This window comes from Podarcis tiliguerta (genome assembly GCF_965153285.1).
Source record: "Podarcis tiliguerta genome assembly, chromosome: 7".
Lineage (NCBI taxonomy): Eukaryota > Metazoa > Chordata > Lepidosauria > Squamata > Lacertidae > Podarcis > Podarcis tiliguerta.
This window is the reverse complement of record NC_139540.1, coordinates 84,282,347-84,301,944: the sequence shown is the minus strand read 5'-3', so window position 1 is coordinate 84,301,944 and position 19,598 is coordinate 84,282,347. Positions and strand designations below refer to the sequence as shown.

General features: G+C 41.5%; 2 protein-coding genes across 2 annotated transcripts; both read left to right on the top strand.

Annotated features, from left to right (window-relative positions):
* Nucleotides 1-1,934: 1,934 nt before the first annotated feature.
* On the top strand, nucleotides 1,935-4,733 carry LOC310681129 (protocadherin gamma-B1-like; the record flags this gene model as incomplete). The annotated part of the gene is made up of 1 exon (XM_083448645.1): nucleotides 1,935-4,733. The coding sequence occupies exon 1, from the start codon at nucleotides 2,277-2,279 to the stop codon at nucleotides 4,731-4,733; it is 2,457 nt and encodes an 818-aa protein (XP_083304771.1). The 5' UTR covers nucleotides 1,935-2,276.
* A 5,159-nt stretch (nucleotides 4,734-9,892) lies between these two features.
* On the top strand, nucleotides 9,893-12,689 carry LOC310681142 (protocadherin gamma-A6-like; the record flags this gene model as incomplete). Its single annotated transcript, XM_083448658.1, has 1 exon — nucleotides 9,893-12,689. Exon 1 carries the CDS (start codon nucleotides 10,269-10,271, stop codon nucleotides 12,687-12,689), a length of 2,421 nt encoding a protein of 806 aa, XP_083304784.1. The 5' UTR covers nucleotides 9,893-10,268.
* Nucleotides 12,690-19,598: the final 6,909 nt, after the last annotated feature.

The following is a 19,598-nucleotide window of genomic DNA, read 5'->3' as shown; positions in this document are numbered from 1 at the left end:
TTGTGGAGAGCTTTTTATGTGTTATGGGGAAGGAAATAGAGGATTGAACATCTTTTGTTGGCATTCTGCCCGCAGGGATAATTACATGGTGATTGATAATAGCCAGACATAAGTCTTGGTTCCCATATTCATTTTGGAAAAAAAGAGTGAACAAGAGATCTCTGGTGCTTTGAAAAAGCTGTTTTCTGTGTCAAGAGACCAAGAAGCAGTCAGCTCCTAGGAACTCGGATGGGGGTTAAGCGACTTGAGAGCTGAGGAATTTACAGCTTGCCCTAAAGCCATATAAGAGCCATGATGGGTATGGGATCTGCAAAAGCCTCCCTTTCTTAATTATTTTTGGGACAGTTAAAATCTATAACTGAGGGAGATTTGTCCAGTTTTAACCGTGGAAATCTGTATTTTTGTATTTTTATATTTTTTAGATTGAGATATATATGTAGAACAATGTTCTACATTGTTAAACTTTTATATTATTAAAAATGAATAAAAATAATATTTTAAAAATGACAACCATAATTCAAAGCACACAGAAATTTAAAATCACAACAGAATAGATTAAACAAATTAAAGCAAATTAAAAATGCAAGCAATTGTATGTAAGATTGGTTGCATCATGCTCCTTATAACTTGGAACCTTCACCCTGTGTCAGAAAACAACAGCAACACACTAACTTTTTCGGGGGGTGTATTTCTACCCCATTGAGATTTCCAATATAAGGTGAGGGTAGAATTTTGAATCCCAGAAAATATATGTGTCTGTGGTGTCAGAAGAAGAGTGCTTGACATTGTCCAGACATCCCAAGCTGGAAAACACTTATTTGTTCGATGTGTTTCTGACCCCATTAAGAAACTCACAAAAAAACTGTCCTTGGTTAGAAAGAAGTCCCCAAATAACATTATATGGTTTGTGCCAAGTTATTGACACAGCTGTAAGTGGTAGGGGCTGAACTTTGGAGATGTTGTAAGGGTGACCATTTGTGACAATGTCCTGGAAGTACATTCATTGCAGAATGAAAATTACACTGGAGCGTGTGGGTTGGCAATGCTTTGATTCACACAAAATTGTATGACGGTTAAGGAGAAACTGGAAATGATTTAATATTGGGAACACATGGGAATAAAAGGTGCTAGAAATAGTTACATTGCATTATTGTAAATACAAGTGGTAAAATATTTTGATCACATTCATCAAATGCACATTGGTTAGTTTGGTCTTTCAGTATTTTATTCCTTTACAGAAACTTTTTAAACAGAATAATGCAAAAGTATAGAGATGTTAATGCTATGTTTAAACTGGATGAAAGACAGCAAATAAAGAGTGCAGCTAGCTTTAGTCCAGGGCCTATGGGAAGATTTTAAATATAACCTCTCCCATCTTTTTTAATCACTGTAATTCAGCGAGGACCCAGTTTTCTTTGAATTAATTTCAAGCATAAAATGGGTTTTGCCAGTACCGTTAGCTAAAACTCCCTGCCATTTCTTCCCCTTTTCAAGTAAAAAAAATCACCTTTGAAAAGGTGTGGGGTGCTGGTGGGAACTGTCAGTGGGCAGAGGTAATACAGTCCTAACCTCGAATCAGAAATGATGTTCCTGAACATGCACAGAAGTGGAATTTCCTGCCAGAGAGCATGTCAATTGTAGTTCCCTCTGCCTCCTGATCCAGTAAAGGAGACATTGACAAACCCTGTGTACCCTGACAAGCAATTACACTCTGGAAGACCACAATTTCTTTAGAAGCCTCTGGAAACAAACCTTCTATATCTGATGAGCCCTCCTCACCAACAGGCATCCCCTGGGTTTTCTGGGTTTTCTTGGTTTTTTCCACTCCTTTTTAAAGACAGAAAATAAAGCAATGATGCTGAATGGTGAGGGGATGGGAAGCGAAGAGGCTGCACACAAGTGATGGAGAAGAAATTTGTTTCTGATTGCATTTAAAGGTGTACTTGTATTACAAGCAATTCCCTACTTAGGAGATAAAATTCCATGTAGAATTGTAGAAATAGTAAAAGCAGTTCACCGTATGGACTCAGAGTGTCACTGTTGGACAACGTGGGAGCAGCCATGGCTCAGCATTTGCGAGCTCTTGGAGCAGCCTCTCTCTCTCCTAACGCTTCAGCTGAGCAGAAAGGAAAAGCTTTTATTTTAAAAGCTGCTCAAGAAAGGAAAGCTCTCAGTTTCCCAAGGATCAGCTGAAAAGAACAATATTTCTATTATCTCACATGTGTACTGGGAGTCTTGAAAATTGAAGTGAAGGAAGGAGGAAATCAGAAACAATAATGGATGTGATGGAAGTAAAGCAGGCAGAGAGAACAAGGAAGATCATGAGGAGGCAAGTACTGTTTCTGTTCATATTCTGGTCTGTGTTCTGCTGCCAGGTGGGGTCTGAGAAGGTTCAGTATTCAGTTCCAGAGGAAGCAGAGCAGGGCTCCTTTGTGGGGAACCTTGCTAAGGATCTGGGGTTGGATGTCAGAGAGCTGTCAAAGCGCAAGCTTGGTATTTCTTCAGAAAAGCAATTCTTTGATCTGAATGAACAAAATGGCAACCTGTATGTGAATGAGAGGATAGACCGGGAAGAGATTTGTGGGGAATCATCTACTTGTGTCCTCAAATTAGAAGTTGTGGCACACAATCCTTTGAATATTTTCCACGTAAATATTTTTATCCAGGACATTAATGACAATGCCCCACATTTCCAGAATGAAAATATTGAGCTTAAATTTAGTGAATCTACTCTGCCAGGAACTCGATTTGCTCTTGGAAATGCTGAAGATGATGATATCGGAATGAACTCCCTCCAGAATTATCAATTGAGCTCAACTCCATATTTCAAACTAGAAATTAAAGCTGGCAATGATGGCGGCAAATATGCAGAATTAATATTGCAGAAACAACTGGACAGGGAAAAGGAACAGATGCATCACATGGTCCTTACAGCCATGGATGGTGGAGAACCTCCAAAAACCGGAACAGCCAAAATATTGGTAACAGTTATTGATATTAATGACAATGCCCCTGTTTTCACCCAGACAACATATAAAGTGAGCCTGAAGGAGAGTGCACCCAAAGGAACCTCTGTGCTTCAAGTCAAAGCATCTGACACTGATGAAGGTTCCAATGCTGAGATCACTTATACTTTCAGTGACATCCCAAAAACAGCCAAGCAGAAGTTTCATCTGGATCCCAGAGATGGAACAGTTACACTCATAGAAAGTGTTGACTTTGAGGACAGACAGAAATATGTTATGAAAATTCAGGCAAGTGATGGAGGAGGATTGGCAGCACATTGCAATGTGGAGATTGAGGTTCTTGATGAGAATGACAATGCTCCAGATGTGATCCTTACATCCGTGTCCAGCCCAGTTCCGGAAGATGTCACATCTGGAGCTGTGATTGCTCTCATTAAAGTTCAGGACAGGGATTCTGGGGATAATGGAGAAGTCACCTGTCACCTGAAGGAACTTGCACCTTTCCTAATAGTCTCATCTTCGGACAATTACTTCAAGCTCCTCATAGATGGTGCCCTTGACAGAGAAAGGACTCCAGAGTATAATATTACCATCACAGCCACAGACAAAGGGACCCCTCCACTCTCCACACACAAAACCATATCAATACAGATCTCAGATATCAATGATAATCCACCAGCCTTTGAAAAATCTTCTTACACTGCCTACATTCCAGAGAACAACCCATCTGGAGCTTCAATTTTCCACATCAAGGCCTCTGACCCAGATCTGGATCGCAATGCCCGAATCACTTACTCCATCCTTAACAGCAACATCAAGGACCTGCCCCTTTCCTCCTATGTCTCCATTAACTCTGAGACTGGGATCATCTATGCCCAACGCTCCTTTGACTATGAGCAATTCAGGGAGTTTCAGATTCAAGTGAAGGCCCAAGATGGAGGTTCTCCACCACTCAATAGCAGTGCCACAGTGACAGTATGTGTTTTGGATCGAAATGATAACGCTCCGCAGATCCTGTACCCCTCACAATCAACCGAGGGCTCACCTTTCTTTGAGATGGTGCCTCGGTCAGCTGAGTCGGGTTATCTGGTGACGAAGGTGGTGGCGGTGGACTCTGATTCGGGACACAATGCCTGGCTCTCCTTCCATCTCCTGCAGGCCACAGAGCCCTCACTCTTCAGCATTGGCTCCCACACAGGAGAGGTGCAAACAGTCCGAGCATTACTTGAGAGAGATGCAGTGAAGCAGAGGCTGGTCATCCTGGTGAAGGACAATGGGCATCCTCCTCTCTCAGCCACCACAACTTTGAGCCTGGTGTTTGCTGAGAACTTCCAGGAGGCTCTTCCGGAAATGAACTCCCAACCAAATGACTCAGAGTATCAGTCTGATCTACAGTTTTATTTGGTATTGGCCTTGACCTTGGTGTCCTTTCTGTTCCTGGTGACGGTGATACTGACCATTCTGATGAAGCTTCGAAGGTCAAGGAACCCCACTTTCCTTCAGTGCTTTATTCCTGACCCCCATTCAAAGGCTGGTGCCATATTCCCACCCAATTATGAGGACGGAACTTTGCCTTATTCCTACCAGGTCTGTCTGTCCTCTGAATCCAGGAGGAATGAGTTGACATTCCTGCAGCCCACTGTCCAAATAGCAGAGAACATCCTTTGCAATGGCAACTCTGACATTTCTTTGATGGTCAGTGGAGGTAATTTAATTTCTGAAAAGGAAAATGACAGCACGGTGAGTTATATTTCATGTTCCTTATAGGGAATTTGGTGTTATCACTTGTTTGAGAGTTTATTTGTAAACAGTGGATGTTATCTAACTGGCACTCCAGACAATTCATGCCATGTCACCAGGGAAGTAGGTAGGGGGTAGTACTGAGCTGCTACTGCTGCAGATGAAGCTCATGGAATGGGCATTCTAGCAGTTGTTGAAGAGCAAAATTGCAGGTTGGGGGGAGCCTCAGTTAGAATTATGCAGATGCATATTTGCATGCTGACCTAGGGTGAGAATCTCGGACCACAGGATGGCATAGCATGTTTGAGTGGAGACAGTGCTTATCCTTCCTTCCTTCCTTCCTTCCTTCCTTCCTTCCTTCCTTCCTTCCTTCGTAGTATGACTAAAATTGAATATGTAGCTATTTTAATGTTCTGTCTTAAAAAAACCAAGAAAAAGAGACATCAAAAAATATTACATTGTATATTCTTCAAGAAGTTTGAAAATTTTCTATTTATTGGCCAACTTCTCCTTATTGTTAAACTAAATATTAGAGAGTTTGTGGGGAGTTTTTTATGTGTTGTGGGGAAGGAAATAGCGGGTTGAACATCTTTTGTTGGCGTTCTGCCAACAGAGATAATTACATGGTGATTGATGATAGCCAGACATAAGTCTTGGTTCCCATATTCATTTTGGAAAAAAGAGTGAACAAGAGATTAATCCCTGGTGCTTTGAAAAAGCTGTTTTCTATTGTCAAGAGACCAAGAAGCAGTCAGCTCCTAGGAACTCGGATGGGGGTTAAGCGACTTGAGAGCTGAGGAATTTACATCTTGCCCCAAAGCCATGAAAGTGCCATGATGGGTATGGGATCTGCAAAAGCCTCCCTTTCATAATTATTTTTGGGACAGTTATAATTTATAACTGAGGGAGATTTGTCCATCAGCTGGTGATAATTTACATTCAGTGTGTGAGCTGCTTTTGGCTTCAAGAAAAAGTGAAGGGAAATTGAACATTAAAGGGTTGAAGGCAGAACAAAATGCCTATTTTGTGGTTTGAGAGAAGAAAGTTTTAAACGAACAATGGAGATCTGTGGTTTTGTATTTTTCAGATTGGGAGTATATAAATGTTCTACATTGTTAAACTGTTATATTATTAAAAATGAATAAAATAATATTTAAAAATGACAACCGTAATTTAAAGCACACATAAAGTTTAAATCACAACAGAATAGATTAAAACAAATTAAAACTCATACACTGTTGGGTCTGATTGGAAAAGCACAGTGTATGATATGGTGAAGCACTGATGGAAGCTGTCAGTTGTAAAACACTCCTCAGGTCCTGTGACTGCATGCTGGTTGCAGAATGAATAGAGCTCATGCACAGCCTTTGTTTGACCAATTAGTGGGGCAAGTAGTCTGTCTCTCATGGAATCATAGAGTTGTAAGGGACCCAAGGGTCATCTGGTCCAACCCCCTGCAATGCAGGAATCTCAGCTAGAGCATCCATGGCAGATGGCCATACAGCTTCTGCTAAAAAAACCTCTTAGGAAGGAGAGTCCACAACTTCCCAGAGACTTTCCCAATATATCACAAAAGATTAATGAACCACTCCTAAATTCTCCAACATGTTACCTCATCCTTTCTAAAAAAAACTTAGCTCAAGATTTTTCAAGATAATGATTGTTCTCATATCAATTCATCTGTTCACCAAGATCTTCAGTGGAGACATTCCTGGTGGTCTCATTATCTGCATCAGTACATGTTCTGGCAACCATGAGGATGGCATTCTCTGTGGTGGAACAGTCTGCCCTTTTGAATTCAATAGTAATGTACAGTGCACTGTTTTCATCAACATTTAAAGACGTATCTATGTGACCAAGTATTTGCTGGCCATCGGTGTTCAACTCCACTAAGTTGCTGACAACAGTATTATATACTGTACTTTATTATTCATACTATTGCATTGAACTGGTGCTTATATGGTCTTAAATTAATATTATACACAACCTAGGTACTCTTTGAGTGTGGGACAGGGACTATATAATTATTTTAAATAAATATATAAAATGCATCAATTCCCCACCGCCAAAAACCATATACTAGAAAGAGAAAACACAGGCAATGAGCAATAGGGAAAAACAGTGGTCCCTGTACTGACCTATATGCCGACCCAAATATGTGTGCATCATGAACCCAAAATCTCCTTCCCCCTTTGCTTAACAGTCAGAACAGCTAAGAGCATTTGTAATGTATGATTAGAAATTATGACCAGTTGGAACAGTTGTGGCAAACAGTATGTATGTAGGTGAGTGTGCATGTGGCTAGTATTTCTACCTATACCATCGCCAGTCATGCTTCCATGCTGTAGTAACATAGGTGACAAATGACTATTGAGTCATAACAATGTTAGATGACCTCTCACCTCTTTGGCTGGGAAAGCTTTCCCATGGAAAGGCAATCTGGTAAGGACATACAGCTGCACACCCCTGTATTTACTGCTTCATGTACATTAATGCTGGATCATGCCTAATGTGTCAAAAAGTTTGTTGCCAGTGCATATTCTGTAGTGAAAGATGAAGACTAATTTTGAAAGAAACTTTTATGGCATTGCTTAGTGGATCGGATGCTTGATTTTCTGTCTTCTGGGGGAAAACATTCAGCAAATTCAGTATAGCAGTTTTAGGAGTCCTGCTGATTTTGTGCAACAAAAAGCAGAAGAGCATCAAGGTCTCCAAGAGAGATGACTGAAAAGCATCTACCTCTACTGTTTAACAGGTCGTCACATGCTACTTTTTAATATTCTGAGCTTGACAACTGATTGTCACACATAAGCTCATAAGCTGCCATTGAAAGTTACCCACCTGCAGTAGTGACATGCATGGTGATGGACAGCTGGTGAATTCACCCCACCCCCACCCCCTTACACTGTTGCCTACCTGGATGGGGAAGCAGTGAGGCTGGAGTCATGTGCTTTTAACTGTGGGAACATCTAGCACGGCTGCTGGTGCACCTGCACAGCCCCAACCACACAGTTGTGTCAGCCCAGCCCTGACCAGGTAAGCCCCAGCAACAACACTAGTGTTGGAGGGTGGCTCCACAGCTCCACCCCATTGCATGTGCCACCAATCTCTTCCTGCTTCTTTTTATCTCTGTAATGTGAAGTGGTGTAGTAATAATAATTGGCTTTAATAGCATTCGTCTTGGCTTTATTTTCTTCTAGCCACAATGTGAGCAATAAATTAAGGAGGACATGGACTTCTTTGCACTGTACAGTCATACTTGGTGTTCATAGAGCACTTTAGTGTAGAAAATGGTTGATAGACATTCCCTTGTAACTCTTCAATAACCCAGAAAGATAGATCAGCATTATTTTCCTCATGTTGTGGATGAGATGGAGAGAGGATACATTTAGATGTGGCAAATATTGCATTAGTTTTCCTGTGCTGAACGCTAGTGCTTCTGTTTTGTTTTCCAGTGATCCTTTCACACTGCAGTACCAGTTGTGTTATGTGTATATTTTTGACCAAAATATCAGCATATCAATATATGAGCAATATATTGTGTTCCACTAAATTTCATTCACTCCAGTGTGTGTGGTGTGACGCAACAATGAACATCATTGGACAACATTGCCACTATTGCACCCATGGCTGTGCATGTATTCATTCCCCCATGTATACAGCCCCAAATTTCATCACTTTACTCCTACTATTTTCCGGTTTAAGGGAGCATCAAATGGATTTGTTTCTGCAATTAAATAACATGGAAATGAAGTGGCTTTCATGCCATGTGAAAACTTGAATATAATGCAGAAATTAATAGTTAGGGAAATGGAGGAAACTGCTGTGTGAACTCAACCAGAGAGAGAGGAGGAAGGGAGTCTTGCCCAAGGACAACTAATGAACTCATGGTTGAAGTTTGATTTGAACTGGAGCATTCATGATATACATCTACTACCCAATACAGCCCTATATGAACAATCTCGTCAAGTGAAAACAAAGAAAACATGATGGTGCAAAGTTCTAAATCATGTGTGGGGCCCCTACAAGTAGAGCAAGCTCCCCACCTCAGACCTTGGTCCTCAAATTCATGGAAGGATCTAGATTGTGTACAGATGAAATGCTGGACAGGAAAGGACTAAGAAGCACTCCATATTTCTCCTCAGGTGTTTGCTCATGTACGGAAAGTGTATGCCCAAGTAGGGTTTATGTAACACTTACCTAAAAATAAAAATTCAGTTTGAAGATAAACAGCCTAGAGATGTGAATGAACAAATAGGAGCTGAGAGGAGTGAAGTGCCAGAGGTAACAAGGATGTACTGGTGGTTTACTAGTGTTGTTACCCCATCAAGAAAAAATCTATTGAATATTCCCTTAGAAAAGCCAGCCAAAAACATTGCTGAGAAAGATCCATAACATTTCATAGAATCATAGAATCATAGAATCATAGAGTTGGAAGAGACCACAAGGGCCATCGAGTCCAACCCCCTGCCAAGCAGGAAACGCCATCAGAGCACTCCTGACATATGGTTGTCAAGCCTCTGCTTAAAGACCTCCAAAGAAGGAGACTCCACCACACTCCTTGGCAGCAAATTCCACTGTCGAACAGCTCTTACTGTCAGGAAGTTCTTCCTAATGTTTAGGTGGAATCTTCTTTCTTGTAGTTTGGATCCATTGCTCCGTGTCCGCTTCTCTGGAGCAGCAGAAAACAACCTTTCTCCCTCCTCTATGTGACATCCTTTTATATATTTGAACATGGCTATCATATCACCCCTTAACTTCCTCTTCTCCAGGCTAAACATGCCCAGCTCCCTTAGCCGTTCCTCATAAGGCATCGTTTCCAGACCTTTGACCATTTTGGTTGCCCTCCTCTGGACACGTTCCAGTTTGTCAGTGTCCTTCTTGAACTGTGGTGCCCAGAACTGGACACAGTACTCCAGGTGAGGTCTGACCAGAGCAGAATACAGTGGCACTATTACTTCCCTTGATCTAGATGCTATACTCCTATTGATGCAGCCCAGAATTGCATTGGCTTTTTTAGCTGCCGCGTCACACTGTTGGCTCATGTCAAGTTTGTGGTCAACCAAGACTCCTAGATCCTTTTCACATGTACTGCTCTCAAGCCAGGTGTCACCCATCTTGTATTTGTGCCTCTCATTTTTATTCCAGAATTTCCAGTAATGGGGAAGGGCAGTCTTTCCTGCTCCTTTTCAATTACAGAAACAAAAGTCCTCACTCTTATTTAGCCTTAGTGGGTAAATTCTAAGGAAAAAGAATAGTTATCCTAGCTATATCTGCATATAATAGCAGTAGTACAGTGAAATGGTGTTTATTTAATTTTCAAAAGTGAGGTTTTTGCAGTTTGGGCTTGATCCTCTGGGTGTCACTGTTCACCAGAACGGAGCAGAAATGTGAAATCCTGCCCAATTGAAGTTGCCTTTCCGTTAAACACAAGCACAAAATATCTGAAGGAACAAGCTGCTTGTCAGTGTAAAGAAGAAATGGAAGTGCATTTTCCTTAGAAAAAAATTGGATACAGCATCATTTGAACCAGACCATAAGAGCCTTTAACCTGCTGCAAGGATGGAAGGAACTCAGAGGCTGTGGAATTGCAGAAAAGGAATCTTCCAGTGCCTTTTCATGATGTTTTATTGGAGGGCAGTTTCTGGGCAGATCCACTACTCCATTCCAGAAGAGATGCACAAAGGCTCTTCCGTGGGGAATGTTGCAAAGGACCTGGGAATGGATGGCAAGCAGCTCCCAAACTATGGACTCCGCATTGTTTACCCTGTAGGTATGATTCAGTACTTCTCTTTGAATGCCAACAATGGCCATTTGCAGATATCTGAGAGAATAGATAGAGAGGAAATTTGTGGAGAGGCAGAGAAATGTTTGTTGAAGTTTCAGGTTCTTGTTGAAAGCAAATTGAAGCTTTATGGAATTGAAGTGGAAATTACAGATATAAATGATAATGCTCCCCACTTCCCTCTAAGGGAACAGGAGCTGGAAATCAGTGAGGCATCTATACCTGGATTCCAGATCCCTCTTCCCAAAGCTCAAGATCCAGATTGGGGGATAAATTCAGTGCAGAGGTATCACCTCACAGGCAGCAGCCATTTTGCTTTGCATGTGCAAACAGAAGAAAATGGTGTCAGACTTGCTGAACTTGTGTTGGAAAAATCACTGGACAGAGAGGAACAATCAGCTTACGATCTGCTTCTCACAGCTACTGATGGAGGTGATCCCATCAGATCTGGCACATTACAAATCCACATCGTTGTTATTGATGCAAATGACAATGCACCAGTTTTCAGCCAACCTCTCTATGAAGTGAGTGTTCATGAGAATATCCCCAAGTGGTCTACACTTTTGACAGTGAGAGCGACTGATATGGATGAAGGAATCTATGGAGACATTAAATACTCTTTCCAACAAATTACAAAGCGGGACTCCCAAATGTTTCTGTTAAATTCCACAACAGGTGAAATCATCCTTATTGGGAATCTTGATTATGAAGAATCATCTTTATATGCATTTGAGATACAAGCCAAAGATGGAGGAAGGCTGAGTGACAGATCAAAAGTTGTGATATCTGTTACGGATCTGAATGACAATGCACCTGAATTATCAGTTAACTTTGCCACCAACACCATACTTGAAAGTTCACCATCCCAAACGGTAATTGCCATTTTAAATGTCCAAGACCGAGATTCAGGAATCAATGGGGAAATCACATGTTCAATCCCTAGCAACCTCCCTTTCCAGTTAAAGAAGTCCATGGATAACTTTTACAGTTTGGTGACTGATGGTGCCCTTGACAGGGAACAGGTGTCAGTCTTCAATATTACTGTCACTGTTACTGACCATGGAGTCCCCCCTCTTTCTACAGTCACAGTTATCACACTTCATGTTTTAGATACAAATGACAACCCACCCCTCTTTGAAAAAACAGACTATACTTTCTGTTTTGTTGAGAATAACCAAAGAGGAGCCATGGTCTCTTCCTTAAGAGCAAATGATCTTGACTGGGAAGAAAATGCCAGAATAACATATTCCATCACTGACGACCAAAGAAGTGACTCCCGCCTCTCCTCCTACCTCTCCATTAACTCTGAGACGGGGGTTATATATGCTCTGACCTCCTTTGATTATGAAGAGTTTCGAGACATTCGGTTCCGTGTAAAGGCCCAGGACGGAGGTTCTCCACCCCTCAGCTCCAACGTCTCAGTGACTCTCTTCATTCTGGACCAGAATGACAATGCTCCCCAAATCCTGTACCCCTCCCCTCCCACCGACGGCTCCACGGGGATAGAGCTGGCCCCTCGCTCCTCTGAGCCAGGCTACCTGGTCACTAAGGTGGTGGCCGTGGATGCGGACTCTGGCCAGAATGCCTGGCTCTCCTACCAGCTGATGAAGGCCACCGAGCCAGGGCTCTTCACTCTGGGGCTCCACACGGGAGAGATCAGGACGGCCCGCTTCTTTCTGGAGAAAGATGCCCTCAAGCAAAGCCTGGTGGTTTTAGTCAAGGACAATGGGCAGCCACCTCTCTCTGCTTCAGCCACTCTGACTGTGGTGCTGGCTGACACCATCCCTGCAATCCTGTCAGACCTGAGCAGCATCTCAGCTCCTGTAGAGCCTCCGTCTGACCTCACCTTCTACCTGGTCCTTGCAGTGGCTTTTGTCTCCTGCTTGTTCTTCATCTTCCTCCTTGTCTTACTGGCCATCAAGTTGCACAGGTGGAGAAATTCTCAGCTGCTTGAGACGGGGAGTGTGAATTTCAGTGGCGCTCCTATCTCACAGTTTGTGGGGATTGACGGAGTCCGAGCATTTCTGCACTCGTACTGTCAGGAGGTTTCTCTCACTACAGACTCTAGAAAGGCAAATTATTCCAATACTCTGAGCAATAAAGAAGCTTGTGAGGCAAAGGATCCAATCCTACCTGGTGAAGATTTGAACTTGAACAGTGAAGGCTTAATCGTAGTCCAGGTGAGCAAACAATTTTAGATTAACATGATTTTTTGTTTTCTTAATATTAAAATATATTTCCCGTCTACCTCTGCTTTCTCATTATATTCAGAACTATGTCAGTCTTCTTTCTATTACTTTCAGCTCCGCCTTCTTTAGTTATTACTTTATATGTGATCCTTCTGTGAAGCATCTTCTTTCAACAAATCTTTATCTTGATGCATCAGATGATCAGTCTTTTTCACTTACTTTGGACTGCTGGTGGAGGCTCACAAAACCTTGTGCGCATCTATAAAAACACATAGTTCACTACATATTGAAACTATCATGTGTAGGAGAAGGCTAGGCTCATCCTATTTTCATGTGCAGCATGTGAGTTCCTGTGAGATTGATTCTAAATTGTTTTAGCTTTGTATGTTGTATTTGGCTTTTATATCATATTTTTATTACACTTCCAAATATTGGGTGGTTTAAAAAACCTCTATCAATAAATAAGTATATAAATGTGAGCCCTCACCTGCCTTGGTACTGATAAGTTGTAGTTTTGCCGCATCAATGAAAACTAGGGCCTAGTATCCTATGACAAGTTCTCATTCCCATCTTTCAACCAATTAACTTCTTTCCACTACATACCCAGCTGCCCACCAGCAAGCTGATACTGAGATTCTCATTGCTACAAGATTTCTTTTTTAAAAAGTAATAATGAATTTACTTAAGCATTTTATTGGCTGAGTTATTTTGGCTGTTTGTATATTTTAGTATGATAAAATGAGGAGATTCAATGGTGAGGGGACTCTGGGAAGAAACTTACAAGCAATTGTAGTGTAAGATTGGTTGCATAATGCTCGTTGTAATTTGCAACCTTCACCCATTATTGAACTACAGCAGCAACACACAAATGGCTTTTTTGGGGGGGCGGGGGTATTTTCTACTTTAATGAGATTTCCAGTGTAAGGTAGGGGTAGAATTTTGAACCCCAGAGAAAGTGTCGTGTGTTGCCTTCTCTCTGTAAAATGAATGAAAACAGCTTCAGCGGATGGTGTATTCTTCTAGGTAGTTCCACACTGCTACAATGGGTGCATCACTGGAAATGTGACTGCAAGTTTATTTACTCCTCTGCCACATGACTGTAAGCTGTTTTGATTCCAGTGCTGTTTGGTGACATGTGGCTTATATTTTTCTATTAAAAATATGCTGTCATGGTTGGTGTTATAAACACACTACAGTGGCAAGAATTGATGCATTTGGGAGACATTTTATGAGGCATGTCGGGGTTTTGTTTTTTGTTTTTTGTTCCCGTAAGGAAAACAATGAATGGTAACTTGCTGAAATTTGGGGAAGTTGTTTGTGTGACCATTTCTGACAATGTCCTAGAAGGACTATCCTGTAGTTCTACTAATGTGTAAATTGGACAATGAAAAGTATGCTGGGAGGATGCTTGGATTCCCACAAAATTGTTTGTTGTTTAAGGCCCATCCCTATTTTCCTCTTCACAAATACATTTTGTTTAAATATACTGGCTGAAAACACAATCACTATGTGGGTCAACCTAAAATTATCACAAGCTGAACCTCTGACAGGAATACATATTAAAAATTCACTTGTGATAATTTCCTAATATTATTTAGATTTTTTAAATGCACATTAAACATGGAAGAAAGAAATTTGGAACTCTGGTCTCATTGACCTGCATACTGAAAAGAGTTATTAATGGAATGAATAACTATAAGGTCTGATCAATAATCCATTGAGGGGTGTACAACTTGAAAACAATGGTAAAGGGTAAATTAAAAGCATTTCTCTACATTAGAAATTATATATTATGTACCATTATTGAAATGGCAAATACAGTTCCCCATGTGGACTCAGAGTGTCACTGTTGGACAACGTGGGAGCAGCCATGGCTCAGCATTTCTGAGGCTCTTGGAGCAGTCTCTCTCTCTCTCAACACTTCAGCTGAGCAGAAAGAAAAAGCTTTTATTTTAAAAGCTGCGCAAGAAAGGAAAGCTCTCAGTTTCCCAAGAATCAGCTCAAAAGAAGAGTATTGGTACTATCTCACATAAGTGTACTGGGAGTCTTGCAAACTATACTGAAAGAAGGAAGAAATCAGGAAATGCAATGGATGTGATGGAAGTAAAGCAGGCAGAGAGAACAAGGGAGATCACCAAGAGGCAAGTACTGTTTCTGTTCATATTCTGGTCTGTGTTCTGCTGCCAGGTGGGGTCTGAGAAGGTTCAGTATTCAGTTCCAGAGGAAGCAGAGCAGGGCTCCTTTGTGGGGAACCTTGTTAAAGATCTGGGGTTGGATCCCAGAGAGCTGTCAAAGCGCAAGCTTGGTATTTCTTCAGAAAAGCAATTCTTTGATCTGAATGAACAAAATGGCAACCTGTATGTGAATGAGAGGATAGACCGGGAAGAGATTTGTGGGGAATCATCTACTTGTGTCCTCAAATTAGAAGTTGTGGCACAAAATCCTTTGAATATTTTCCACATAAATATTTTTATCCAGGACATTAATGACAATGCCCCACATTTCCGGAATGAAAATATTGAGCTTAAATTTAGTGAATCTACTCTGCCAGGAACTCGATTTGCTCTTGGAAATGCTGAAGATGATGATATCGGAATAAACTCCCTCCAGAATTATCAATTGAGCTCAACTCCATATTTCAAACTAGAAATTCAAAACAGCAATGATGGTGGCAAATATGCAGAGTTAATATTGCAGAAACAACTGGACAGGGAAAAGGAACAGATGCATCACATGGTCCTTACAGCCATGGATGGTGGAGAACCTCCAAAAACCGGAACGGCCAAAATATTGGTAACAGTTATTGATATTAATGACAATGCTCCTGTTTTCACCCAGACAAACTATAAAGTGAGTCTGAAGGAGAGTGCACCCAAAGGAACCTCTGTGCTTCAAGTCAAAGCATCTGACACTGATGAAGGGTCCAATGCTGAGATCACTTATACATTCAGTGACATCTCCAAAACAGCTGAGCAGAAATTTCATCTGGATCCCAGAGACGGAACCATTGCACTCATAGAAAGTGTTGATTTTGAAGAGAGTCAGTATTATGTGATGATAATTCAGGCAAGTGATGGAGGAGGCTTGGCAGCACATTGCAAAGTGGAGATTGAGGTTCTTGATGAAAATGACAATGCTCCAGATGTGATCCTTACATCCGTGTCCAGCCCAGTTCCAGAAGATGTCACTTCTGGATCTGTGATTGCTCTCATTAAAGTTCAGGACAGGGATTCTGGGGATAATGGAGAAGTCACCTGTCACCTGAAGGAACTTGTACCTTTCCTGATAGTCTCATCTTCAGATAATTACTTCAAGCTCCTGATAGATGGTGCCCTTGACAGAGAAAGGACTCCAGAGTATAATATTACAATCACAGCCACAGACAAAGGCACACCTCCACTCTCCACACACAAATCCATATCAATACAGATCTCAGATATCAATGATAACCCACCAGCCTTTGACAAATCTTCCTACACTGCCTATGTTCCAGAGAACAACCCGTCTGGAGCTTCAATTTTCCACATCAAGGCCTCTGACCCAGATCTGGATCGCAATGCCAGAATCACTTACTCCATCCTTCACAGCAACATCAAGGATCTGCCTCTCTCCTCCTATGTCTCCATTAACTCTGAGACTGGGATCATCTATGCCCAACGCTCCTTTGACTATGAGCAGTTCAGGGAGTTTCAGATTCAAGTGAAGGCCCAAGATGGAGGTTCTCCACCACTCAATAGCAGTGCCACAGTGACAGTATGTGTTTTGGATCGAAATGATAACGCTCCGCAGATCCTGTACCCCTCACAATCAACCGAGGGCTCACCTTTCTTTGAGATGGTGCCTCGGTCAGCTGAGTCGGGTTATCTGGTGACGAAGGTGGTGGCGGTGGACTCTGATTCGGGACACAATGCCTGGCTCTCCTTCCATCTCCTGCAGGCCACAGAGCCCTCACTCTTCAGCATTGGCTCCCACACAGGAGAGGTGCAAACAGTCCGAGCATTACTTGAGAGAGATGCAGTGAAGCAGAGGCTGGTCATCCTGGTGAAGGACAATGGGCATCCTCCTCTCTCAGCCACCACAACTTTGAGCCTGGTGTTTGCTGAGAACTTCCAGGAGGCTCTTCCAGAAATGAACTCCCAACCAAATGACTCAGAGTATCAGTCTGATCTACAGTTTTATTTGGTATTGGCCTTGACCTTGGTGTCCTTTCTGTTCCTGGTGACGGTGATTCTGACCATTCTGATGAAGCTGCGAAGGTCAAGGAACCCCACTTTCCTTCAGTGCTTTATTCCTGACCCCCACTCAAAGGCTGGTGCCATATTCCCACCCAATTATGAGGACGGAACTTTGCCTTATTCCTACCAGGTCTGTCTGTCCTCTGAATCCCGGAGAAATGAGTTGACTTTCCTGCAGCCCACTGTCCAAATAGCAGAGAACATCCTTTGCAATGGCAACTCTGACATTTCTTTGATGGTCAATGGAGGTAATTTAATTTCTGAAAAGGAAAATGCTGACATGGTGAGTTCTTTTTTCTGCACTATATAGTAAGCTGACCTATCTAATAAGTTTATTTTATTAAATTTATTTGCTGTTATTGCAAGTTTAAGAATATTATATTTCAAGCAAGCATCATTCTATAATAACAGATGCTGTCAAATCACAGTATGACTTAAAGAGTGTCATACACCAGTGGGTTTTTTTTGGTAGAGTTTTTCTATCCAGTTTCCTCTGCTGTGTTTGAGTAGCATTATATGGCTCATATATTTAGGAGAAGTAAAGGTGAGTGATTACCTGATAACAGAATGAATACTCTTTATTTAGAAAATATAGTGTTTACATATCCTTTTTTATATTTAATATATGCTGTAAGTGGTACATATGTTCATATGAATTCACTTCCAATAGAAATAATTCAAATTTTAATTATCATTGTGGGCCCTGTCACACAGAACATGTAGGAATGATTACAGTGGTGCCTAGCAAGACGAAATTAATTCGTTCCGCGAGTCTCTTCGTCTAGCGGTTTTTTCGTCTTGCCAAGCAACCCTATTAGCGGATTAGCGCTATTAGCAGTTTAGCGGCTATTAGCGGCTATTAAAGGCTTAAGGGATTAGCGGATTAGCTGCTAAAAGGCTATTAGCGGTTTAGCGGCTTAGAAAAAGGGGGTGGGGAGCGGAAAAAAATCTCAAGACTCACAAGACATTTTCGTCTTGCGAAGCAAGCCCATAGGGAAATTCGTCCTGCGAAGCGCATTGAAAAACGGAAAACCCTTTCGTCTAGCGGGTTTTCCGTCTTGCAAGGCATTCGTCTTGTGGGGTACCACTGTATTTTGTCCTATACTGTGCACATAGCATCTCTGGCAGGTCTCCAACTGCACAAGGGATCTTTGGCAGTGGACCTCCCTCTCTGTACTATGATGCTGTTGGTATTGTGAGCAGTTTTAAAGTCAGGCAGCAGTCAATCTCTCAATAACTTCTAAGTCAGAGCTTGAGGAAAGGGGGGGGGGGAATGTTGTGAAACTATTTTATTAAAATGAAGAAATTTCAGGCTGACTGTATTTATAGAAAATATAATTTATTTACTATTTTTATATAGTGCTATCTATGTTTTTGTAAACTGCTTAGAATTTTTCACAATTAAGTGGTATATAAATCCTGCAAAATAATAATAAATGTAAAACATGTGTATGACACTTTACAAACAAAAGGTATGACAGGTGCCATATGGAAAACTCAATAAAATCCGGTGCCAAAATCAGATAAAAGGATTGCATTTTATGTAAGCAATATGCTTGTAAAGTTGAAAACGAAACCTAATTTGAAATACGAAAAGTGGGCAATTAACTTTCATTGTTCCATCAAGCTGGAGGACAGAATTTAACACACTTCTGAAGTAGACACATTTGTATGCTTGTGAATTGATTCCGCAGTGTAAGACGGAATTAATCTAACCAGTGCTATTCACGCAAGTCTTGACAGTTTTTGTTGTCTTCCTTTAGATATGTATAATTAAATTTTTTTTTCCTGTGGATTGTGAATGGTACTAATGCACTCTATTCTATATACTTTAATTTATTTGGTAAGAGCATGGGTAGTTCTGCCCGTCCAAAGGAGGTTTGGATTTGTGCTTCTGATGCACCCCATCACTCACATGACAAGCTTTCTTTTAAAAAACAACCTGATAGGAGTATCATAAACAGTTTATGGCATGAGCAAGGGGCAGGGTAGGCATGGAATGGAATGACTGTTCAGCTAAGAAAAGGTCAAACTTTCCGTTGGATGTGCCTTTGGAAACACTTAAAGTTGCTCTTAGAATTGTAGCCAAGATGCAGGCCCACTGATGATAATTTTTTATATATAAAGGCAGTGCTTTTTTTTCTGGGGATACTCAAGTGTATGCAGTACCGGCACCTTTTTATTGTCAAATGTTAAAAGTGTGGCACTTATTGTAACAACTTCATGGTGAGTACCAACACCTTTCCCCCTGTAATAACTTATAATAACTAGATGATTATATGTTTTTAACTTCATGCTTGAGATTCGCCGTTACACCGTTTGGAGTCCCAACAGCCACTCTGAGGAGGTCAAATTTAAAGCTCAAGAAAATGCTCAGCCAACTTCAGCTTGTTTTTGCAATGCGGCTTTGAGTAGCACCCTAAATAAATGAAAGATTGTTCACACTTACCTAGGAGCAAGTCCCGTTGAATTCCCCCTCTTGCTGAAGGGAAGGGCATCTTTGCCCACATGTGAATGAAGATGAGGCGGTTTAGACTAGGCCCAAGCTCTGTCTTGTGGGGAAGCCTTCTTTGGATCTGGCTGAAGTAGGCTGTTGGACCGACTTCCTCCCTGTCCCGTCAGAGAGTCCATCCACCTAGGATTAGCTGGTAAGTCTTTTGGATGGCCAGGAGGCACGTCCCTA